Source organism: Chiloscyllium punctatum, chromosome 17 (assembly GCF_047496795.1).
Source record: "Chiloscyllium punctatum isolate Juve2018m chromosome 17, sChiPun1.3, whole genome shotgun sequence".
NCBI classification, from domain to species: domain Eukaryota; kingdom Metazoa; phylum Chordata; class Chondrichthyes; order Orectolobiformes; family Hemiscylliidae; genus Chiloscyllium; species Chiloscyllium punctatum.
Genome location: NC_092755.1, coordinates 51,919,921 through 51,945,523, shown reverse-complemented (window position 1 = coordinate 51,945,523; position 25,603 = coordinate 51,919,921). Strand labels below are relative to the sequence as shown.

At 42.6% G+C, this 25,603-nt stretch overlaps 1 protein-coding gene across 1 annotated transcript in view; it reads left to right on the top strand.

The window, feature by feature from the left end:
• ppil2 (peptidylprolyl isomerase (cyclophilin)-like 2) overlaps positions 1 to 25,603 on the top strand; it is a 369,843-nt gene that overhangs the window by 11,777 nt on the left and 332,463 nt on the right. Inside the window, exon 5 of the mRNA XM_072587119.1 lies at positions 11,588 to 11,639. Within this exon, the coding sequence (XP_072443220.1) occupies positions 11,588 to 11,639 (52 nt within the window). The remainder of the gene's footprint in view (positions 1 to 11,587; positions 11,640 to 25,603) is intronic.

Genomic DNA, 25,603 nt, shown 5'->3' with positions numbered 1-25,603 from the left:
AGGGAGAGTCAGGGAGATAATGAGGCAAAATGAGGGCAATTGGTCTAAGCCTTCGCCATTTTCCCTGGAGCTTCGGAGGCTGGGGGGGGTCACCTTATAGAGATATATAAAATCATGAGGAGCATGGATAAGATAAATAGACAAAGTCTTTTCTCAGAGATGGGGAGTCCAGAACTAGAGGGCATAGGTTTAGGGTGAGAGGGGAAAGATATAAAAAAGACCTAAGGGGCAATTTTTTCACACAGAGGGTGGTACGTGAATGCAATAAATTGCCAGAGGAAGTGGTGGAGGCTAGTGTAATTGCAACATTTAAAAGGCATCTGGATGGGTATATGAATAGGAAGGGTTTGGAGGGATACGGGCAGGGTGCTGGCAGGTGGGGCTAGATTGGGTTGGGATAACTGGTCAGCATGGATGGGTTGGACCGAAGGGTCTGTTTCCATGCTGTACATCTCTATGACCCTATGATTCTATTTACCCCATTGGTGGGAGCCCAAGGATTTAAACCTGGGGCAATGGACTCTGGCTTTAATGCATGGGAGAATAATGGAATCTTTTGTCTGAGGGGCAGGTCTTGATGTCATTTAATCAGTTAAGTCAGAAATATGGATTGTCTAATCGGGACCTTTTCTGATAAGGGACTATATACAAAAGAAGACCACGCTCCTGGTACAGTGTTACAAATCAGATGTGGAGAAAAGAGTGCACCAGCGTATGATGCTCTTTCACTTAGTACTTCATATCATGTACAGAAAGGCCGTGCCCTGGGGGACATGGAAGGACTCTGTAGGACGTGGAATAGAGAGTTAGGAGAGGATATTTAATCGGAGGTTTATGGGAAGGCATATAGGGAAATGTAAGGAAAATTTCAGTGTGTAACAGAGTGCAGGCCATGCAATTGAAGATCTTGCATAGGGCTCATATGGCACCAAGAGGCTAGCTAAGTTCAAGAGAAGCACGTCACCAGGGTGTCCCAAATGTAAAATTAGTACAGGCACTCTCGCACACTGCTACCAGTCACGTTGTAAGATCCAGAGATACTGGAGTGCTATAGTAAGGGAGCTAAAGGACATCCTGGGGATTGAAGTTAACGTGGATCCAGTATTTCTTTTTTGGGGTTGCCAAATTTGCCATATTTGGGGGAACACGGGAAGAGATTGCGTAACATTCTAACCCACTGTGTGAGGAAGAACATTATAGTGAATTGGACATCAGAAAATCCACCAGGTCTTATAGGGTGGCGTAGGCTGGTAATGGAGCATCTCCCACAAGACTACCTCACAAATATGGTGCAACACAAATGCAACAGTTTTACAAGATGTGGTGGCGCTGACTTATCAGCAATATTAACTAGGGCTGTGGTATTTCCGTGGAAATCAGTATGGGTGCCCATGGGGCCCTGGGAGGAGGAGACTGGGGGAGAAAGAATTTGGGTACTGTAGATGGTGCTCCCACGGATGGGAGCCTCCGTGGAGGTGTGATGAGTGAGATATATCTCACTGCTTTATTCTAATTTAATTTAAGTTGTTTGAATTTAATTTAAGTTAGTATTTGTTTAATACGTTTGTAGTTTAAGTTAAGTAGATATGTATGTTTTGGTAGAATAGTAAGTTGTTCATTCACAACAGTACTGTGTTCTGGCTTTGTTGTACTGCCTTTTTTTCCTGTTTTGTTGATGATTTTTTTAAATTGATGAATGTTTTGTAAAAGATTTAAAAAAGGTTTTCAATAAAAATATTTATTAAAAAAAACCACAGAACAGTACTGGCAAATGGGACTGGATTAGGTTAGGATATCTGTTTGGCATGGGTGAGTTGGACCGAAGGGCCTGTTTCCATGCTGTACATCTCTATGACCCTATGAGTACAGCACAGTACAGGCCCTTCGGCCCTTGATGTTGTACAGACCTTTTATCCTACTCAAAGATGAAACAAACCTACATGCCCTTCATTTTGCTATCATCCAAGAGTTGTTTAAATGTTTCTAATGCATCTGACTCTACTACCACTGCATTCCACGTACCCACCACTCTGTGTAAGGAACCAACGTCTGACATCTCCCCTAAACCTTCCTCCAATCACCTTAAAATTATGCCCTCTTGTGCTGGCCATTTCTGCCTTGGGAAAAAGTCTTTGACCATTCACTCTATCTATGCCTCATCATCTTGTACACCTCTATCAAGTCACCTCTCGCACTTCTTCGCTCCAATGAGGAAAGCCTTACCCCTCTCAACCTTTCCTCATAAGACATACGCTCCAGTCCAGGCAGCATCCTGGTAAATTTCCTCTGCACTCTCTCTAAAGCTTCCTCACCCTTCCTATAATGAGGCGACCAGAACTGAAGACAATATTCTAAGTATGGTCTAACCGGGGATCTATAGAGCTACAGCATAACCTCTCTGCTCTTAAACTCAATCTCCCTGCTGATGAAAGCCAACACACTATACACCTTCTTATCAACCCTATCAATTTGGATGGCAACTTTGAGGGATCTATGGTCAAAGATCCCAGCATCTCTTTGTTCCTCCACACTGCCAAGAATCCTACCTTTAACCCTGTAATCTGCATTCAAATTCGACCTTCCCAAGTGAATCACTCCACACTTTTCCAGGTTGAACTCCATCTGTCACTTATCAGCTCAGTTCTGCACCCTGTTGATGTCCTGTTGCAACAGCCCTCCACACAATGTACCACTCCACCAACCTTTGTGTTGTCAGCAAACTTACTAACCGGCCCTTCCACTTCCTCATCCAAGTCATTAAAAAAATCACAAAGAGCAGAGGTACTAATGTAGATCCCTGTGGAGCACCACTGGTCACCAAGCTCCATGCTGAGTACTTTCCATCTACTACCACCCTCTGTCTTCTATGGGCCAGCCAATTCCGTATCCAGACAGCCAAATTTCCCTGACTTTCTGAGTGAGCCTACTGTGGGGAACCTTATCAAATGCCTTGCTAAAGGTATGTACACCACCTCTACTACTCTACCTTCATCAATATTTTTTGTCACATCCTCAAAGAATTCAATAAGGCTTGTGAGGCATGACCTGTCCCTCACAAAGCCATGATGACTATCTCTAATCAAACTATGGTTTTCCAAGTAATCATAAGTCCTGTGTCTCAGAATCCTCTCCAGTAATTTGCCCACCACAGACGCAAGACTGACTGGTCTATAATTCCCAGGGTTATCCCAATTTCCTTTCTTGAACAAGGGAATAACGTTTGCTACCCTCCAATTATCTGGCACTACTCCAGTAGACAGTGAGGACACAAAGATCATTGCCAAAAGTGCAGCAGTCTCTTCCCTCGCTTCCTGTAGTAACCCAAGGTATATCCCATCTGGCCCAGAGGATTTATCTATCTTTATCTTTCAAAATTTCAGCACATCCTCCTCCTTAACATCAACCTGTTCGAGCAGCAGTCTGTTTCACGTTATCCTCACAAAAATCAGTGAATACTGAAGCAAAGTATTCATTCAGGGCCTCCCCCACCTCCTCGGACTCCAGGCACAAGTTCCCTCCACAATCCCATGATTGGCCCAGCCTCACTCCAGCTGTCCTCTTTTTTTTCTCACATAAGTGTAGAATGCCTCAGGGTTTTCCTTAATCCTACCCGCTAAAACTTTTGCATGCTCCCTTCTTGTTCTCCTAAGTCTATTCTTCAGTTTCTTCCAGGCTACCTTGTAACCCTTAGAGCCTTTCTGATCCTTGTCTCCTCAACCTTAAGTAAGCTGACTGCTTCTTCTTGACTGGATGTTTCACATCCCTTGTCACCCAAGGTTCCTTCACCTTACCATCCTTTCTTTGTCTTAGTACTAGATAGGTTTGTTCCACTATCAGCAAGTGCTCCCTGAACAACCTCCACATTTCTATCATGCATTTCCCATATCTGTTCCCAATTTATGTTCCACAGTTCCTGCCTAATAGCATTGTAATTCCCCCTCCCCCAATTAAATACTTTCCCATACCTTCTCTCCTATCTCTCTCCATGAGTATAGTAAAGGTTAGGGCGTTGTGATCACTATCACTGAAATACTCTCCCACCGAGAGACCTAACACCTGGCTTGGTTCGTTGCCAAGTACCAAATCCAATATGGCCTCCTCTCTCGTCGGCCTATCTACATATTGAGTCAGGAATCCTTCCTAGACAAATCTCCATCCAAACTGTTTGAACTAAGAAGGTTCTAATCAATATTAGGGAAGTTAAAGTCACCCATGACAACAGCCCTGTTACTTCTGCACCTTTCTAAAATCTACCTCCTAATCAGCTCCTCTGTGTCTCTGTTGCTTTGGGGGGGGAATCTGTAGAAAACTCCCTACAAAGTGACTGCTCCTTTCCTGTCTCTGACTTCCACCCATGCTGACTCTGTAGATGTACCATCCTCGCCAACCTTCTTTTTGCAGCTGTGATACTAGCCCTGATACCACCCTGCCACCTCTTTTACCACCACCAACACCCCCACCCCACCCCACCCCATCCAACCCGGTCAGAAATTATTTGGAGTGTTGTGTGTCATTCTGATCAGAATTTTAGAGGTGAGAAGCTTTTTAAAGTTCATTTGTGGGATCTGGGTGTCACTGGGTGGGCCAGCATTTAATATCCATCCCTATTTCTCCTTGAGAAGGTGGTGCTGAGCGTCTACCTTGAACCGTTGCAAACCGTTTAGTGTAGGTACACCCAGGGCCGTAGTGGATGCCCAGGTGTTCCTTTTTTCAGACTTTCGAGCAGTTGATCCAACTGAATAGTTTGTTAATCCATTTCTGAGACCAGAAGGGCTTTTCTGTGAATCGACAATTTCATGGTTATCATTAGATGTAGAATTCTAAACTTTCATTGAATTCAGATTCCACCATCTACGGTGGTGGGATTTAATCCCAAATCCCCAGAATATTGCCTAGGTCTCTTGAATACTGGTCCAACTTAATGAACTGAGTTGGAAAGGGTGGACGCTCGGAAATTGTTTCCGTTAGGTGAGGAGACTAGGACCCGTGGACACAGCCTTAGAATTAGAGGGGGTCAATTCAGAACAGAAATGCAGAGACATTTCTTCAGCCAGAGAGTGGTGGGCCTGTGGAATTCATTGCCACAGATTGCAGTGGAGGCCGGGACGCTAAATGTCTTCAAGGCAGAGATTGATAGATTCTTGTTGTCTTGAGGAATTAAGGGCTACGGGGAGAATGCGGGTAAGTGGAGTTGAAGTGCCCAGCAGCCATGATTGAATGGCGGAGTGGACTCGATGGGCCGAATGGCCTTACTTCCACTCCTATGTCTTATGGTCTTATATTTCTTTGTAATTTGCTTGAAATGCTACAACCTGCAAGGCTATGGATGAAGTATTGAAAAGTGAGAGCTTTTCTTCAGTTGGCAAAAGTGAACAATGCTGAGCAGCTACCGTCTTGTGCTGTAAATTCCTGATTCCATGTTACCCCCTCTCACTCAAGTTTCTTTTATTTACTTGTGGGATGCTATTTTGTAAAAGCTAAAATTTGTTGCACAACCCCAATTATCTTTGAGCAGATGGTGGTGAACTGCCTTTTTGAACCACTGTAGTCTGTGTGGTGTAGGTGTATCCGCAGTGCTTTTGGGATAGGAGTTCCAGGATATTGACCAAGCAACTGTGAAGGAATGACTGTATTGTTCCAGGTCAAGATCCTGTGTAGCTCAGAGAGAAACGTGCAAGTGCGGGGTTGTATTCCATGTATCTGTTGTCATTGTCCTTCTCGGTGGTAGAGTTTGCAGTTCTGGCAGGTGCAGTTGAACGAACCTTGGTGAATTGGTAGAGTGAATCTCATGTGGTACATACTGCTGCCACTGTGAGCCTTTGTTGGAGAGTATGAATTTTGAAGATCTTGGGTAAGGTGCTGATCCAGTGGGTGATTTGTTCTGCATGGCATTAAGCTTCTTGAACATTTTTGGAACTGCACTCAGCCATGTAAGTGGGTCATATTTCATCATAATCTTGGCTTGTGCCTAGTAGATGATGGACAGGCAGGGAGATGAGATTATATTATATTAGATTAGATTCCCTTCAGGCCCTTCAGCTCAAGTCCACACCAACCCTCTGAAGAGTAACCCCCCCCCACCCCCCGACTAATGCACCTAATAGCTATGTTCAATTTAGCATGGCCGAATCACCTGACCTGCACGTCTTTGGAACGTGGGAGGAAACCTACACAGATTCTGGGAGAATGGCTGGATTTGTTTAAGAAAGAGTTGGATAGAGCTCTTCAGGATAGTGGAATCAAGGGTTATGGTGATAAGGCGACAGGATACTGATTGAGGATGATCAGCCATGATCATTTACTACCTAAATGGAGTCAAGTTAGGTAAAGGGGCAGTACAAAGAGATCTGGATGTTCTTGTATACCAGTCAATGAAGGCAAGCATGCAGGTACAGCAGGTAGTGAAGAAAGCTAATAGCATGCTGGCCTTCATAACAAGAAAAAATGAGGTACGAAGGTAAGCTGGCCAAAAATATAAAGGAGGATCGTAAAAGCTTTTTTTAGATATGTGAAAGGCAAAAAAATGGTTAAGACTAAAATTGGCCCCTTGAAGACAGAAACAGGGGAATATATTACGGGCAACAAAGAAATGGCAGAAGAATTGAATTGGTACTTCAGGTCTATGTTCACTGGGGAAGACACAAGCAATCTCCCTGAGGTAATAGTGGCTGAAGGACCTGAACTTAAGGGAATTTATATTTGCCAGGATTTGGTGTTGGAGAGACTGTTAGGTCTGAAGTTTGATAAGTCCCGGGGCCTGATGGTCTACATCCCAGGGTACTGAAGGAGGTGGCTCGAGAAATTGTGGATGTGTTGGTGATTATTTTCCAGAGTTCAATAGATTCGGGATCAGTTCCTGCAGATTGGAGGGTGGCTAATGTTGTACCACTTTTTAAGAAAGGTGGGAGAGAGAAAGCAGGAAATTATAGACCAGTTAGTCTGACCTCAGTGGTGGGAAAGATGCTGGAGTCAATTATAAAGGATGAAATTATGACACATCTGGATAGTAGTAACAGGATAGGTCAGAGTCAGCATGGATTTATGAAGGGGAAATCATGCTTGACTAATCTTCTGGAATCTTTTGAGGATGTAACTCTGAAGATGGACGAGGGAGATCCAGTAGATGTAGTGTATCTGGTCTTTCAAAAAGCATTTGATAAAGTCCCACATAGGAGGATAGTGAGCAAAATTAGGGCGCCTTGTATTGGGGACAAAGTACTAACTTGGATTGAAAGTTGGTTGGCTGACAGGAAACAAAGAGTAGTGATAAACGGCTCCATTTCGGAATGTCAGGCAGTGACCAGTGGGGTACCGCAGGGATCAGTGCTGGGACCGCAGCTTTTTACAATATATATTAATGATATAGAACATGGTATTAGTAATAACATTAGCAAATTTGGTCTCCAAATTTGAGGAAAGACATTCTGGCTATTGAGGGAGTGCAGCGTAGGTTCTTGGAATGGCAGGACTACCTTACGCTGAAAGACTGGATTTACTGGGCTTGTATACCCTTGAGTTTAGAAGACTGAGAGGGGATCTGATTGAGTCATATAAAATTATGAAAGGATTGGAGGCAGGAAACATATTTCCGCTGATGGGTGAGTGCCGAACCAGAGGACACAGCTTAAAAATACGGGGTAGGCCATTTAGGACAGAGATGAGGAGAAACCTCTTCACCCAGAGAGTGGTGGCTGTGTGGAATGCTCTGCCCCAGAGGGCAGTGGAGGCCCAGTCTCTGGATTCATTTAAGAAAGAGTTGGATAGAGCTCCCAAGGATAGTGGAATCAAGGGTTATGGAGATAAGGCAGGAACAGGCTACTGATTAAGGATGATCAGCCATGATCATATTGAATGGTGGTGCACGCTCGAAGGGCAGAATGGCCTACTTCTGCACCTGTTGACTATTGTCTATTGCCGGATGGCTCGATCTGCTTTTAGGGACATAGGAACAGGAATAAGTCATTCAACCTAGCGAACCAGCCAGCCTTTCAGTTAGATCATGGATCAGTTTCTACCTCAATGCCACTTTCCCGCACTTTCACCATATCCCTAATATTGTTTGTTCCCAGAAACCTGTCGATTTCTGGTTTAAAGATGTTCAATGATTGACATAGCACAGCCCTTGAGTGTAGAGAATTCCAAAGATTCACCATCCTCTGAGTGAAGAAATTGCTCCTCATCTAGGTCTTAAATGGCCCAACCCTTGGGGCTGTGTCCTCTGATTCTAGAGTCACCAGTCAAGAGGAACATCCTACTTACATACACTTAGTCACACCCTGTGTAAGAGTTTTAGAAGTTTCAATTTGGTCACCTCTTATTCTTCAAACTCTAAGGAATACAGACACCACTTATTCATTCTCTCTTCACTCAACAATCCAGCCATGCCAGGGATTAATCTGATGAACCTCTATGACACGTATATCCTTCCTATAATAAGGAGACCAAAACTGTACACATACTCTAGATGTAATTTCATTTTTGTTTGGTTTTTTTGTAATAGTTTTTAATTCAACTGAATGGCTTGCTATGCCACATCAGAGGGCACTATGAGTCCTAAGCATTGTACATGTAGGCCAGAATGGGTAAGGATAGCAGACGTCCTTTCCTTTTTGACATTAGTGAACCAAGTGGGTTTTTAATGACCATCCTGTAGTTTCATGTAACTGCTGCTGAGACTTGTTTTTTCATTTCTGATTCGTTAAGTGAATTTTTTTGTGTTTTGAAATTGTCTTTCTGAATTAATAGCCTGGGTTTCTGGTTTTCCAGTCTTGTAATATTACTCATATGCTACCCATATCCTCAAAAGTATTCAAAAACATTTTATCCAGCCAAATTGTTTCTGTTTGTGAAAGGTTCAATCATCAGAGAATGAGTTCAAAAATAAAATGCATGATGGAAGAATCACATTCGTTGATTTGTGCAAGAAAGGTCAATCAACTTAGAGTCATAGAGTTGTACAGCACGGAGACAGACCCTTTGGCCCAAACTGGTCCATACTGACCAAAATGTCTATGCATGCAAACCCCATTTCCCTGCACTTGGCCCATTTCCTTCTCAAACATTCCTATCTATATATTTGTCCAAGTGCCTTTTTAAATGTTGTTAGTATACCCGCCTTAACCACTTGCACTGGCAGCTCATTCCATACATGTACCACCCTCTGTCTAAAAAAAAAAAGTTGCCCCTCAGGTGCCCTTTTATACTTTCCCCTCTTACCTTAAACTGATGCCCTCTAGTCCTTGATTTCCCCAACCCTGGGAAAAATACTGAGTGCATTCACCCTTTCCATGCCTCATGATCTTTTACACTTTGATAAGTTCCCCCCTCAGCCTCCTCCAGCCTCTCCCTATATCTCAGACCCTTGAGACCTGGCAACATCCTTGTAAATTTCTTCTGCACTCTTCCCAGTTTAATAACATTCTTCGTATAGCAAGGTGACCAAAACTGAACAACAGCACTCCAAGTGGGGCCACGCCAACGTCCTGTACAACCGCAATGTAACTTCTGAACTTCTACACTCAGTGCCCTGACTGATGAAGGCCAGTGTGCCAAACGTCTCCTTTACTGCTCTGTCTACCTGTCATTCCACTTTCAGAAAGCTGTGAACTGAACTCCAAGATGCCTTAAGACCCTACCATTCATCATGAAACTCCTACCTTGATTTGACTTTACAAAATGCAAGGCCTGACACTTATCTATATTAAACTCCATTTGACACTTCTCAGCCCACTCTCCCAGCTGATTGAGGTCCTGCTGCAATTTCTGATAACGTTCCTTCCTGTACACGATACTGTCTATTTTAGTGTCATCTGCAAGCTTACTAATTGTGCATTGCACATTCTCATCCATATCATTGATATAGATTACAAACAGTAATGGGCCCAGCACCGACCCCTGAGGCACTCCCCTAGTCACAGGCCTTGAGTCCGACAAATATTCTTCCACTATTACCCTCTGCTTCCTTCCATCAAGCTAATTGTGGATCCAGCTTCCCCTGGATTCCATATGATCTAACCTTCCAGAGCAGTCTACTGTGTGGAACCTTATCAAAGGCTTTACTGAAATCCATATAGACTACATCTGCCACCCTGCTCTCGTCAACCTACATGGTCACTTCATCAAAGAATTCTAACAAACTCGAGAAGCATAATCTTCCACACAGAAAGCCATGCTTGCTACTCCTAATCAAACCCTGTCATTCCAAATGCATGTATATCAACTCTCAGAATCTTCTCAAGTAATTTATTAGATTAGATTAGATTAGATTAGATTACTTACAGTGTGGAAACAGGCCCTTCGGCCCAACAAGTCCACACCGCCCCGCCGAAGCGTAACCCACCCATACCCCTACATCTACATCTACCCCTTACCTAACACTATGGGCAATTTAGCATGGCCAATTCACCTGGCCTGCACATCTTTGGACTGTGGGAGGAAACCGGAGCACCCGGAGGAAACCCACGCAGACACGGGGAGAACGTGCAAACTCCACACAGTCAGTCGCCTGAAGTGGGAATTGAACCCGCTTCAGGCGCTGTGCCACCGTGCCGCCCACAGATGTTAGACTTACTGGTCTGTAGCTCCCAGATTTTTCTTTGCAGCCCTTCATGAATAAGGACCCAATATTTACTTACCCTCAGTCTTTCGGGACCTCTCCCATGCTAATCATGATGCAAAAATATCAGCCAGTGCCCCTGCAATTTCTTCTCTTGCAGTGTTCTTGGATATATCTGTCAACACCTGAAGATTTATCCACCTTCATACATTCTAATATGTCCAACACCACCTCTACTGTGTTATGCACTGTCCCCAGATATCACCACTAACTTCCCCAAGTTCCCAAGTCTTCATGTCTTTCTCCATGGTAAACATAGAGGAGAAATATTTACTGAGAACCTCTGCCATCACCCCCTGCTGTTCTACACTTAGGTGTTTACTTTGGTCCTTGAGTGATCCTATTCTCTCTCGAGTTATTATTTTTCCTTTGTACTGCAAATGTCAGAAACCTGAAATGTTAAAAAGTAAATGAAATTCAGCTTTGTGGTATCTAGATTGAATCAGAAAGGAGAAAAGTCACGTTAAGTTTTTAAGTTGCTGATGCTACTTCAGACATTTTTCCGATGCTGACATTTTATGTCTTTATTAAAAGACTTGTGGATTATTGCCATTGTGAGCTCGGAGTATGTATTTTCTTGTGAATGGAGAAGGGACTGAAGCGTATGGTAATAAAAGCAGCAGATGTCAAATTCAAACCATGTCACAGGATAGACTTACTGTCCCTTCACAAGCATCCAGTCTTTAACTGTTGTACCTTTTTAGAAAATCTTTTGTTTTTTTTTGCATTTTTCCCAAAAGCAGCTTAATTTTATTCTGAAATGGAATTCATAAAAACAAATTATTTAGTTGCTTATTATATTCAAATATGTTTTGGACAGGAAGTATTGATCAGTTATATGAATTAGAGGCACATATGTTAATCCACCGGTGAAAGGGTTCCTAATTCAGTGCACCAGTTAAATAGTTCATGAACTTCATTGTAACTTATCTTCTGTGTGTCTGTTTTCCAAAATTTTGTTTCTTCTTACAGGAGTATTATTCCATGGATAAAGAAATTTGGAACCCATCCAACCACTGGCGAGGTAAAATTCCTTTACTATGTACTTTCTGTTTTTCATTCAGTATAAAGGTTTCACAAAAATCTTTCCAATTATATTAAAAGAGAAAAGATACTCATGGGTATAGTGAGTTGTTTTAAAAAAATTAGAATAAGGAAGTGGAGTAATGAATTGTAGGGCAAGCGGATAACATATCTGACATTTCGGGAGAACTCATAGTGCATAAAAATAATCTCTATGAAGTTAACAGAGATGGAAACAGTATTAGAAGAAATCCAGGCACTAAAGATGGAAGATTTTTCAAAGCCTGCTGGTCTCTGCCACAGGATCTTTCAAATATTCCTTGAATTTGGAGTAGTCCATTCTGGCTGCAAAATATTGAGCATAACTATATTATTTAAGAAAGATAAGAGAATGTAAAAAGTTACAGATCTGCTTGTTTGATAACTTTGGATGGAAAGTTGATTAGATTCCCTACAGTGTGGAAACAGGCACTTCGGCCCAATTAGTCCACACCGACCCTCCGAAGAGGAGTAACCCACCCAGACCCATTCCCCTTACGAATGCACCTAACTCTAGGGGCAATTTAGCATGACCAATCCACCTAGCCTTAACATCTTTGGACTGTGGGAGGAAACCGGAGCATTTGGAGGAAACTCACGCAGACACTGGGAGAATGTGTAAACTCCACACAGACAGTCTCCCGAGGCTGGAATCGAACCTGGGTCCCTGGCGTTGAGAGTCGGCATTGCTAACCGCTGAGCCAACGTGCCGCCAAGTTATTGAAACCTATAAAAAGGAACAGAATGACTTGGAGGAATAGGGCTGATCAGAATTAATTACTGTGTATTTGTAAAAACAAGATCACGTGTGATGTACCTTTTAGAACACTTAAAGAAATAACAGCAGTAATAAACAGGAAAATGTCTATCAACCTAGTTTTATATGGAGTTCCAAAAGGCATCTGTCGGAGAATTGAGCCCAATTGATCAGAGACCACAAACAAGGATCGCAGTGAAATTGACAAATGGTTTATTAAACAAAGCGATATCGCGGGAAAGAAATTAACCTGGCTGACACAGAACTGATTCTCTGCACAGGTAGCCAAATGCTCTTCCCAGAACAGAACGTGCAGGCATGTTTAAAGGGGTACAACACAAAAAGGTGATAATTGTAAAGCAGTTACAGTACAATGATGAAAATTATAAAGAGATTAAAACAAGAATAAACTGAATGGAAGTTAATTAAACGTCCTGTGGTAGCAATTCATTTGTAATTGACACAGGAGATTCCAGCCATCTCTGAGAGTGGGTGAGAATGTCTTTTAGAGGATTCTTTGTATTTCCCAACCGCGTGAATATGTGTAAATGTCCCTTCTCCTGACATTCAGTTGTGTCCATTGTGTTCCTCCTGTGATTGAAGTCTTCCGGGGTGTCTCAGTCTGCCTCTTTGTTTCTGCGATATCGGTTTCAATGGGAAAGGAAGTGCCGTTAAGGTATTGGAACTGCAGTACTAATCTGGGCTGGGAGCTGAATGTGAAAGCTGTTTTAGGAAGTGTATTCTCTTGTCTGGGAATGGCTTAGCCATGTCTGGTTTTTTATGTTAACCCTGTTTGGCCAAGACTGGGGCACTCTGGGTAGTTTCTGTATGTGTTGGCAGGCTTGATTTCTGTGTTTTACACGCCAGCTTCTGTGGTTTTTATGTGGCCACGCTGTGGGTGAGCAGGGTGGCAGATCTTTCCCCACAGCATCCAATAAAATTCCACTTATGGGCAACTTTTTCCTCTATGGAACTCAAAGGACACACAGCATTAAAATCTGAATCAGGCCTTTGAAGAGAGAATTTTGGAAACATTTTTCATACAAAGAGTGATAGAAATGTAGAACAGTCTTGTACAAAAAAAGGCAGTAGGCACTAATTTAATTGTTAATTTTAAGTAAATAGCTCTGTAGAGTTTTGCTTTCCAAAATATTAATGTTTTTTTAAAAAAATCTTGATGCAACTGTTATTGGAATGCTGAAAAGAAACAGTCTAGATAAAACCAATGATGTGCTGATTGTCTCTTGGAAATGTTGTGTGTTGATCACCAAACTGATTTTGCCAGGTAATTGTATTTATAACATAAATCAGCCGTGAGCTCATTGATGAACAGGCACAAGAGTCCCATCATAGTCTCTTGCTGCTGAACTTCTTTCCTAATTCTACTGATGTCATTTGTACCTTATATATTGTTAGGCTTAAAGTACTTAACAGGTTCCTTAAGGTCTGATCAAAATGATTACAAGAAGACACCTGCACTGATATATAGGGGAAAGTGAAGATTGCAGATGCTGGAGATCAGAGCTGAAAATGTGTTGCTGGAAAAGCGCAGCAGGTCAGGCAGCATCCAAGGAGCAGGAGAATCAACGTTCCGGGTATGAGCCCTTCTTCAGGAATAGTCCATTCCTGAAGAAGGGCATATGCCCGAAACGTCGATTCTCCTGCTCCTTGGATGCTGCCTGACCTGCTGCGCTTTTCCAGGAACACATTTTCTGCACTTGTATATAGCCAATTTATTAGCTTTATCTACTTAATTAGCTTAATCTAATTAATATATATACAAGTTTAATGAGCAAATCTATTAATTTAAACTGCTTTATACACATTCACACTAATAATCCTTCACGCCAGGGATGTTGGACAGCTGGCACTTGGAGCCTTATCTCAGATTCCATGGCATTGCTTTCCTGAAACTCAGACCAATGGTGACGGCCCATGGCCCCAGTCTCACAAACCTGGCCCAAAGGGAGTGCCCAACAAGTTGACAAAGTCCCTGACGTTCATGCTATTCTGGTTACATGCTCTATTGCCAGTTTGAGTATTTTCAGTACTTTTCTAGGCATTCTACTGTGCGGCACACAAGTTGAAAACCTCTCCAGATTGCTCTATGTAAACTACATAAAAGAATGATTTGGAGATGCTGGTGTTGGACTGGGGTGGACAAAGTTAAAAATCACACAACACCAGGTTATGGTTCAACATGTTTATTTGGAAGCACTAGCTTTTGAAGCACTGCTTCTTCATCAGGTGTTTGTGGAAGGAGCAGCGCTGTGAAAGCCTGTGCTTCCAGATAAACCTGTTGGACTATATCCTGGTGTTGTGTGATTTTTAATTGTTGTTTCCACAGACAGTGAAGGTCATGCAACCAAAACAAGGTGTTTTTGACATCAGGCCTATTATCATATATTTTTGTTGTAATGTCTCATTGTCATATCCAGTTAACCCTTAACCAATAACCCATCATGGTGTGGTTTGGAGATATCACTTTTAAACCCACCACTACATTCTGGTGTACCCCATTTGGTCCAAATGTCCTGTTTTGTTGCTGATTAATCTATGTAATATTGTGATCTCTGTGAAATTAAATAATGTAAATAAATGCATTAATAAGCATTCTATGATACTGGCGTTCAGCGTTTTTACCTCTAAGTTAATTTCCTTGTTCTGGAAAAAGGCTCAAGAATGCACATGGCTAATACAGAAGTAAAACATAGGTGATGCTGCAAATCTGACATAACAACAGAAGATCAGGCAGCATCTTTAGCAGAAGAAATAATTCTGACCAATGAGTATCAACCTAACTGTCAACTCTGTTTCTTTCTCCACACATATTGCCTGGTCTGAGATTTTCCCAGGGTTTCCTACACTTATTCCACAAAAAGTTGAGGTCAGAGATTTTTCTTTTGAATAAGAAAGGCAGATTTTGAGATGTGGTCACCAGGTGCTGGTTCATGCAGTGTCCCAGATTTGCAACTGAAATGTGACAGCAGTTGAAAGCATGTCCACTATGAAAGAAAGAACCTGCATTCGCTACACCACCTTTCACGTTCTTAAAACATCTCACAGGCAAATCTTTATTTTAGAAATGGCTGCAAGTTCTGCAGCGCAAAGGCATTGCAAAGAGGAACCTGACATATTTGAAAAGCAACAGACATTTTAAAGACTAACACAGCTGTCTACTTTGTGTTTTTCTGAATGTTCTGTTTATATTTCCAATCAGGCTTATGGTTTACTGTAGCAGGGCGGGCGAAGTGATGGCTGTGACCTACTTATCTGTCAAGCTGGTAGTGTTAGCGGCATATTTGATGTGGTTTGATTTATTATTGTCACATTACCTAGGTACAGTGAAAAACTTTGATTTGAGTGCAATGCAGGCAGATCATACCAAACAAAGTACATAAGGGTAATAAACAGAGTGAGGGACACAATGTTACAGCTGCAGAGAAAGTGCACAGAGCGCAACATCAACGTAAAAGTTAAAATTTGAGATGTCCATTCAGAAGTCTAATGATAGCAGGAAAGAAAAACTGTTCTTGAATCTATTCGTACGTGTAACTGGGTGGAAGAGAGTGTAACCAGGATGGGAGGAGTCTTTTGATTATGTTGGTTGCTTTTCCAAGGCAACAGGAAATACAGATGGAGGCAAAGAATGGAAAATGTGCATACAGATGCTTCCTGCAGTCTATCGTGCCCACCAGGTATCATGGATGGTATGTGATAAGCAGGGGCCAATTTGGCATTATGGATAATCACTCCTTTTAGATCTATGGTCACAGCTGCCCTGTAATAAATGTTGCAAACAAATCAAGGCTGATGTAATTCTAGCTTTCAAAACATTTAAAGAAAACTAATGATGTGAACACTCAGTGGTATTTTATGAAAAACCTTTAGTCATGACTCCTGCAAACTCTGTTTTTTTGGAAATCCATTCAAGCTATCAGAAGTAAATTAGCTTTAGTGGAAAGTGAGTGTCACTGGTTTGGATTAGAAAGTGAGAAGTAATTGAGCCCCAAGTACTGTACCATATTGGTTGTGGTTCAGTAGCAGTACAGTGCAATCAACTAGATCATTAGTTGTGTTGCCTCAGTAATACTCTAGCTATAACAGCACAGCATCAGGTGCAGATGCAGAGAATAGTATCAGTTGTCATTCACCAGTAATAGTTATATTATCTGGAGTGTGTATTATTGCATCCACAGTACTGTAATGTCTTTGGGGTATGCTTTAGTAAACCTGCTACACTGTACCAACTGGAATATGAGGCACAATGCAATACTGCTGCACTATAGCTGATACAGGAAAGCTGCGCATTACAGGTGATATTTCAGTTGATATTGCATTGCCAGTGTACTTTAGCTGAGAGCTAAAACTCTTTAAAGACTAATTTAGCCATTTGACAGCATTTTTAAATTTCCCACTAGAATCATAAATCAAATCAAAGGTTTACAGGAAAGCCACACACACAGACCAAGTCCTAAACTATGAAAGCAACCACCCCAACACACACAAACAAAGTTGCATCAGGACACTATTCAAAAGGACCACAACACACTGCAGCACACCAGAACTACAAAAAGAGGAAGAGGAACACCTATACAAAGTATTCGCCAAAAACGGATACCCTCGCAATTTCATCAACAGATGCCTAAGGGAGAGACAATGGAACGAGGACATGCCGCAACCCAAAGGACTAGCCACACTACCATACATCAGGAGCATTTCTGAACTGACAGCCAGACTACTGCGACCACTAGGACTCATAACAGCAAACAAACCAACAGCCACACTCAGACAACAACTCACCAGAATGAAGGACCCGATACTCAACACGAGCAAAACTAATGTAGTGTACAAAATCCCATGCAAGGACTGCAGAAAACACTACATCGGACAAACAGGAAGACAATTAACGATCCATATACACGAACACCAACTAGCCATGAAACGACACGACCAGCTATCCTTAGTAGCCCCACACACTGATGACAAGCAACATGAATTCGACTGGGACAACACTACCATTATAGGGCAAGCCAAACAGAGAACAGCCAGGGAATTCCTAGAGGCATGGCACTCATCCACAGACTCTATCAACAAACACATCGACCTGGACCCAATATACTGGCCACTGCAGTGGACAGCTCGAACTGTCAACCGGGAGCGGCAGACACAGGCCACTATAAATACCGGAGAAAACAGCACAGAAGCACTTCACAGGAGGCTCCCAAGCACTGAGGATGTCACCTAGACAGGGGACAAAACGTTTGCAAGACAAATTCCCAGCTCGGCGAACAGAACCACAACAGAATCATAAAGCCCATGCCCACATTGCCATGAAGTCAGTTTAAACATCACCATCTCTTAAAATAGTACAACTTTTCTCAATTTTCCCATAACTGTCCCATAAGGTTTGTGTAAATTTCTTGGGACTTTTCAAGGGAACACCGCATCTGGTTACAGAGCAGAATGGTGAGGAACCTGGGAGCGAATAAGTGCTATGTGAGGCAGCAATGAGCAAACAATTGGAATGCTGGACTGTATTATGTAATCCATCAAGTACATGAGAGGGAATGCCATCCTATAGCCATACAGTGCTCTGGTTAAATTCTGCCTTGAACATGGCATCCAGTGATAAGATTGGGATGGAGCATTCAAATGGTGACTGAGGTGAAGTGATGATGCTGAAATATGTCATGGAAGAATAGACTGGAAAAACTGCAGCACCTTTGTGTTGTATGGAAACAGCTAAGAAGGGAACCTTTTGAGGCCTATCATTTTGATGCTGAACAGCACAGAGAAAATTTAGAACACCATTTAGAGTAATACAAGTTATAAGTAAAATGCATGTGCAGAAAAAATATTGAGAAACCATGTCAGGCCGAACTTCAAGGACCACCTGCATAACAATTTGGTGGGGACTATACAATCCTTGTATTCAGAGCTGAAAATGTGTTGCTGGAAAAGCGCAGCAGGTCAGGCAGCATCCAAGGAACAGGAGAATCGACGTTTTGGGCATCAGCCCTTCTTCAGGAAAGGAATCCTTGTATTCAATCAAGATACATCCAATGACAGGGATGCAATGATTTTTATTCATGTGAATAGATGAGCTCAGAAAGCTGAATTGAGAGTGGGGTGCTGCAAAAGCACAGCATGGTCAGGCAACACACAAGGGGCAGGAGAATCGACCTTTCGGGTATGAGCCCTTCATCAGAAAGTTGAATGTTAAGCCTCCCCTATATTAATGTTATAGTCCTTACAAAGCAATAGGTTTGCAATGAGTTTGTTTATGCATTTTTCTTCCACTAGATGGTAGTCTTAAGCTGCTGAAAACTTCCTTGTTTCTGGATTAGTGGTGCTGGAAGAGCACAGCAGTTCAGGCAGCATCCAAGGAGCTTTGAAATCGATGTTTTGGGCAAAAGCCCTTCATCAGGAATAAAGGCAGTGAGCCTGAGGCGTGGAGAGATATGCTAGAGGAGGGTGGGGGTGGGGAGAAAGTAGCATAGAGTACAATGGGTGAGTGGGGGAGGGGATGAAGGTGATAGGTCAGGGAGGAGAGGGTGGAGTGGATAGGTGGAAAAGAAGATAGGCAGGTCGGACAAGTCATGGGGACAGTGCTGAGCTGGAAGTTTGGAACTAAGGTGAGGTGGGGGAAGGGGAAATGAGGAAACTGTTGAAGTCCACATTGATGCCCTGGGGTTGAAGTGTTCCAAGTCGGAAGATGAGGCATTCTTCCTCCAGGTGTCTGGTGGTGAGGGAGCAGCGGTGAAGGAGGCCCAGGACCTCCATGAGCTCGGCAGAGTGGGAGGGGGAGTTGAAATGTTGAGCCATGGGGCAGTGTGGTTGATTGGTGCAGGTGTCCCGGAGATGTTCCCTAAAGCGCTCTTCTAGGAGGCGCCCAGTCTCCCCAATGTAGAGGGGACCGCATCGGGGGCAACAGATACAATAAATGATATTAGTGGATGTGCAAGTAAAACTTTGATGGATGTGGAAGGTGCTTTAGGGCCTTGGATAGAGGTGGGGGAAGAGGTGTGGGCGCAGGTTTTACAGTTCCTGCGGTGGCAGGGGAAAGTGCCAGAATGGGAGGGTGGGTCGTAGGGGACCGTGTACCTGACCAGGTAGTCATGGAGGGAACGGTCTTTGCGGAAGGCGGAAAGGGGTGGGGAGGGAAATATATTCCTGGTGGTGGGGTCTGTTTGGAGGTGGCGGAAATGTCGGCGGATGATTTGGTTTATGCTAAGGTTGGTAGGGTGGAAGGTAGGCACCAGGGGCGTTCTGTCCTTGTTCGGTTGGAGGGGTGGGGTCTGAGGGTGGAGGTGTGGGATGTGAACGAGATGCGTTGGAGGGCATCTTTAACCAGGTGGGAAGGGAAATTGCGGTCTCTAAAGAAGGAGGCCATCTGGTGTGTTCTGTGGTGGAACTGGTCCTCCTGGGAGCAGATACGGCGGAGGCGGAGGAATTGGGAATACGGGATGGCATTTTTGCAAGAGGTAGAGTGGGAAGAGGTGGGTTTGTAAAAATATCAGTGTCAAGTCGGTCGTCATTGATGGAGATGGAGAGGTCCAGGAAGGGGAGGGAGGTGTCAGAGATGGTCCAGGTAAATTTAGGGTCAGGGTGGAATGTGTTGGTGAAGTTGATGAATTGCTCAACTTCCTCGCGGGAGCACGAGGTGGTGCCGATGCAGTCATCAATGTAGCAGAGGAAGAGGTAGGGAGTGGTGCCAGTGTAATTACGGAAGATCAACTGCTCTACGTAGCCAACAAAGAGACAGGCATAGCTGGGGCCCATACGTGTGCCCATGGCTACCCCTTTGGTCTGGAGGAAGTGGGAAGATTCAAAGGAGAAATTGTTAAGGGTGAGGACCAGTTTGGCCAAACGGATGAGAGTGTCGGTGGAAGGGTATTGTTGGGGACGTCTGGAGAGGAAAAAAACGGAGGGCTTGGAGGCCTTAGTCATGGCGGATGGAGGTGTAGAGGGATTGGATATCCATGGTGAAAATGAGGCGTTGGGAGCCGGGGAAACGGAAGTCTTGGAGGAGGTGGAGGGCGTGGGTGGTGTCTCGAATGTATGTGGGGAGTTCCTGGACTCGGGGGGATAGGACAGTGTCAAGGTAGGTAGAGATGAGTTCAGTGGGGCAGGAGCATGCTGAGACAATGGGTCGGCCAGGGTGGTCAGGCTTGTGGATCTTGGAAAGGAGGTAGAAGCGAGCAGTGCGGGGTTTCCGGACTATGAGGTTGGAAGCTGTGGGTGGGAGATCTTCTGAGGTGATGAGGTTCTGTATGGTCTGGGAGATGATGGTTTGGTGATGGGGGTGAGGGGTCATGATCGAGGGGGCAGAAGGAAGAGGTGTCCTCGAGTTGGTGTTTGGCTTCAGCGGTGTAGAGGTCAGTATGCCAGACTACCACTGCGCCCCCTTTATCCGCTGGCTTGATGGTGAGGTTGGGATTGGAGGGCTGCACGTTGTGAGGGTGAGAGGTTGGAGTGGGGGAGGGGGGTAGACAGGTTGAGGCAGTTAATGTCCCGGCGGCAGTTCCTTGTGTCAACCTTAACATGATGTTACAAGTTTCTTATTTAGTTCCCTATTTGTGCACTCAAGTGTCCGTACACAGGCAGGCAAATTGCCTGAATCCTGGCCTCTCCCACTACTGCTGTGTAACCGTTTATGACAGTAATCATACAGACATCTCAGTGTGAACTGGTCTGTCCTTTTGCATGCTATAGGGAAACTCTTAGACTTAATTTGGCTGAGTGCCGCAGGTCAGATCAAAATCTTGCTATGTGAGGAATTAAGAGAGTGAGTTTTTTTTTCCTTACTGTGCTGTGCACAACACACTGGAGCTCCAGATTGGAGGGTAAATTATGGTGCCAAGGTGCTACTAATGGTTGGAAATTGTCAGGTAGAAGCTTGGGATCTATTATACTACTTTAGGACCGCTAAAATAAAATAAAATTTGTTCATACACCAAGCACAGAAAATGTTATAATCGAAACATTTTGGAGCAGGGTATGTTTGTATATGTGTTGGATCACACTTAATTGTAGAGTTATTGGGTCAGTTGAATAACTGAGTGGTAGTGAGTGTATGAATTTAGCAGAGCTTAAGGACAGCCCATACTCTTGTAATGCTTTGTATGTAAAGGATGACAAACAAATACCTTATGCTCTCTGTTATTTGCCCCCAAATTAATAAGCCTCATTACAATCCACTGACTGTGTTTCCTCAAGCCGTCTGTGAATCAATAATATTACAACACACATTCTGCTCAAGATTATTCTGTTCAAGTGTTTCAAAAGTGACACTCTGTAATTATCTCAACAAATAAGTTAAACTCTGAGCTGTCAGCAGCATTGCACCTTCAGTCACATTTAATTTTGAAGCTTAGATTCTTTCCATTCTGCCTCTGACTTGACTAATTGTTAAACAATGTGAAGATAATTTATAATCCCAACAGCTATTTGGATATATCTGAGCTGGCGTTGGGAGCTACTGCATTTTATTGATTAGGAGGATCAGTCAGAAAGTAGTGGGTTGAAGCTGACGTTCAATGTTCTTGTGGTTTAGCCTTTGTGGAGTAAAAACCTTGGACCTAAACTTCAAAATATTTGTGAGGTCAATGACTAAATTTAGTTGAGTGTTAATGCAGATTAAGGATGGGAATGTGATTATTAACCAGGCAGTTAGGGGATAAAAGTTTTAAACATTCGTTCAGGAGATGTGAATATTACCATCCCTAACTGTCCACGAGAAAGTGATGGTGATCTGCCTTTCTGAACTGTTGTAATCCCTGTGGTGTAGGTGCGTCTGCAGTGCTGTTGGGCAGAGAGTTCCAGTGATTGTGAAGGATATAGTTCCAAGTCAGGATGATGAGCAGCTTGGAGGGGAACTTGTATGTGATCTTCCCATACATTTCCTGTCCTTGTCCTTCTAGATTGTAGTGATTTGGAAAGTGCTGTCTAAGGGGCCTTGGTGAATTTCCATACCATATCTTGTAGATTGTATCTGCTGCCACTGCATTGATTGTGGGTATTGTAAATGTTTGCAGATAGGGTGCCAGTCAAGCAGGTTACTTTGTCTTGGATGGTGCCAAGCTTCTTAAGTGATATTGGAGTGATGGGTATTCCTTTGCACTTCTGAGCTGTGCTTTGAGAGATGGTGACAGGCATTGGGAAGTCAGGAGGTAACTTACTCGCTGCAGGATTCCTAGTCTCTAAACCACTCTTGTAATTACTGCAGCTACCTGGCTGGTCCAGTTCAGTTTCTGATCACTGATAAACCCAGAATGTAGATAAGGCAAGATTCAGAGATGGTAAGGCCATTAAATGTCAAGAAGCAATGGTTAGATTCTCTCTCGTTGAAGATGGCCATTGCATTAAACTCCTGAATAGTCAGCTCAAGCCTGGAAAGTATCCACTTGTTGCTGTATTTGAACTTGATTTGCTTTCGTATCTGAGGAGTGGTGATAGGAGGACCAACCTCTGAGATTCTATCTGTCCCATTCTTATTACCCCATTCAAGCTCTGAGATTTCTTGCTCTCATCAAGATGCCTGTACCTGAATTTGTTCAGCCTCAAAAAGATAGAAGAAATGTAATGTATAATAATATTTTATGGGGACAGATTTTTCTGGATTGTCCATTCCTGTCTATGATGTCTTGCTGGTGATTGTGGTAGTTTGAGATTGAGATTGCTTTCACCTGCCACTCCTAGGTGTATTAAACTCTGGAGAGTTCCTTGGCCAATGATGTAGTTGTGGGAAGTGAACTGTTTTCAAGTGGTGCTCTGGCTATGACAGATGAGGCATGATCCAGATAAGAACTGTCCCAACCAACTAGAAAATGGCAGAGAAGGATGATTTATTCACTATGACCTAGTCATTGACTGCAGACAAGTTACGAAGAATGAGAAGGGATAGCTTAGTTTTGTCTCAGTAAAGGTTTTTGATAAGAACCATTTCAGTATTGTGGTAGGGCAGAAGCCTGATTTGAGAAATTCAGTCATGGAAAATGGGCATTGATCTGGGAAGTAACAATGTGTAGAAAAAAGATTGGGAAGGAAAGGAGGATGGAGGTGGAGCAATAGATTGCAGTGATGGTGCAATCGCAAGTTGTGATACTTTGAGAAGAGGGTTGTTGCCAGAAAGCTGAGAAGATTTAAGCTCAAAGTACTCAGCCTTTCTCCATAGGATGTTACCAGCATCAATCTAATTGAACCTTCACTGTATTATCACTCAAGGCACATCTATGTGCTATATTAGATAGATATAAAGAAAAAAACTGCACAGTACTCCAGATGTAGTTCATTTTTGTTCATTATACTCGTCCACCTAAATTTCTCCTAGCATCAATTTTTAAACGGTTCACACCTTTATACTTAAAGCTTTTCTATTATTATCAATAAACAACTTTACACTTCACTCACATTATAATATACCTTCTTGCCAATTAATTTAAGCTGTTGATATCTCTTTGCACCTTCTTTGTGTTTTGCTCATCAAAGTACTTCTTGGTCTGTTTGGCTATTTGCAACATTGTTTATAATTTATTAATGTCCCATTACTCATTCCTGCATGCACCCATCAGTCACAGCCTCATTCTTTGAGATGCCTAGTTTATCCCAACTATGCTCTGTGTGGTAACTTACCCCACCCCTGCTCATATATTACTCTGAAATCCATGAGCCCTTATCTTGCACAGTAACTGTTTGGGTGGCAACTTATCACATGTTTTCTAGAAATCCAAATGTACTATAACTCCTGGAACCTATAACTCCTTGATCTATCCATCTTGTTACAGTCTCAAAAACACTAATAAGCTTTTCAAAATCAGTTTTCATTTTGTAAAATCTTTAGGTTGTCTGTCTATTTTGTGATTTTATTAGGTATGTTATTAAGGCCTCCTGCTGTTGTCATGTTAACTAGCCTGTGTTTTATCCAGTATGCCCTTTCTATAAATGTTTGAAAAATCATAAACAACGGATCCATCATCTCTGCAGCTCCCTTTTTTTAAAACCCTAGGATGTAGGGAGTGTAAGTTTCTCTCCTGATATAAATCATTTGATTTATCTCCTCCTTAATGGCTCCTTGCTTGTGTTCTGTTTCTGGTGTGTAACTTGGTCTGTTTAGAAATATAATTGTGTCTATTCACAAAATATAAGAGCTTTCACAGGGACATAACAAGGAGGAGAGTAGCTAAAATGAACTGCTCCCAAAGAGACAGGAGATATTATTGGAGGCATAAGAATGTTGAACAAATGTTTATTTTAGCTACTCTCCTTGCTATGTCCCTATGAAAGCTCTTCTAACCATTGGGGCACTTTTTATTCTGAAAATGGTTCCTATTTTCCAGGCCACATGTAGCCAAGAAAATCCAATTATGGAGTAAGAGATTGATTTTATGCATTTAGCACAATAATGCACAAATTTCTATTGATTTATACATATTGTCTTATATTATGCATCTTACTTGCTTTGTTCTGGTGCTGTACGGCATGCAATCTTAAATTTCCAGGTTGTTGTACCTCTTTTTTCAAATGATTTTGTGTGGCCACTTTGGTGGTTAGATCTGCACACTGAATGTTGTGTTTCTAAAATGATGGCACCAAATTGTGCTGTCTGTTGGTTCACAATTTAGAATGTTTTCTTTTCATTTCTTCTCCCCCAGTTAATCATTGCTTTTGACTGATGCAGCAGGGGGCTGTGGATAAAGATGTCATCATTCAGCCCCTGCATTTGAAAACATGGGAAAAATGATTAGGAAGCTAAGCACAATAACTTTTTGTTCATTTTTGTTCTTAAAAACTTGAAACTTGAGTTTTGGGTCAGATGTACTTTTTCAGTTGACTGTGATGATAAGAATGTTGAAAAGCATTCCTTTTGTCATGAAAATTTAAAAACAAATAGTTAGCAAGAGACAGATAATTTTAAACATCCTGGCGTGCTTCAGTTAATAATTGTTTTCAGTTTGGAAGTTTATAATTTTTTTGTAATATTAGCTGAATTGAAAATCCGGAGAGTTTGTTACAATGAGCTTTGTTTGCTCTCTTTGTTCAAACATGTTCTCGCGTGATTTTAATACACTTCTTTTGAGTTCCTGACCTTCTGTGAAGTGCTCAGTGAGAAAATATTCATTAACCCTTGGCATACCATTACATTACTAATTACATATATGAGTTGC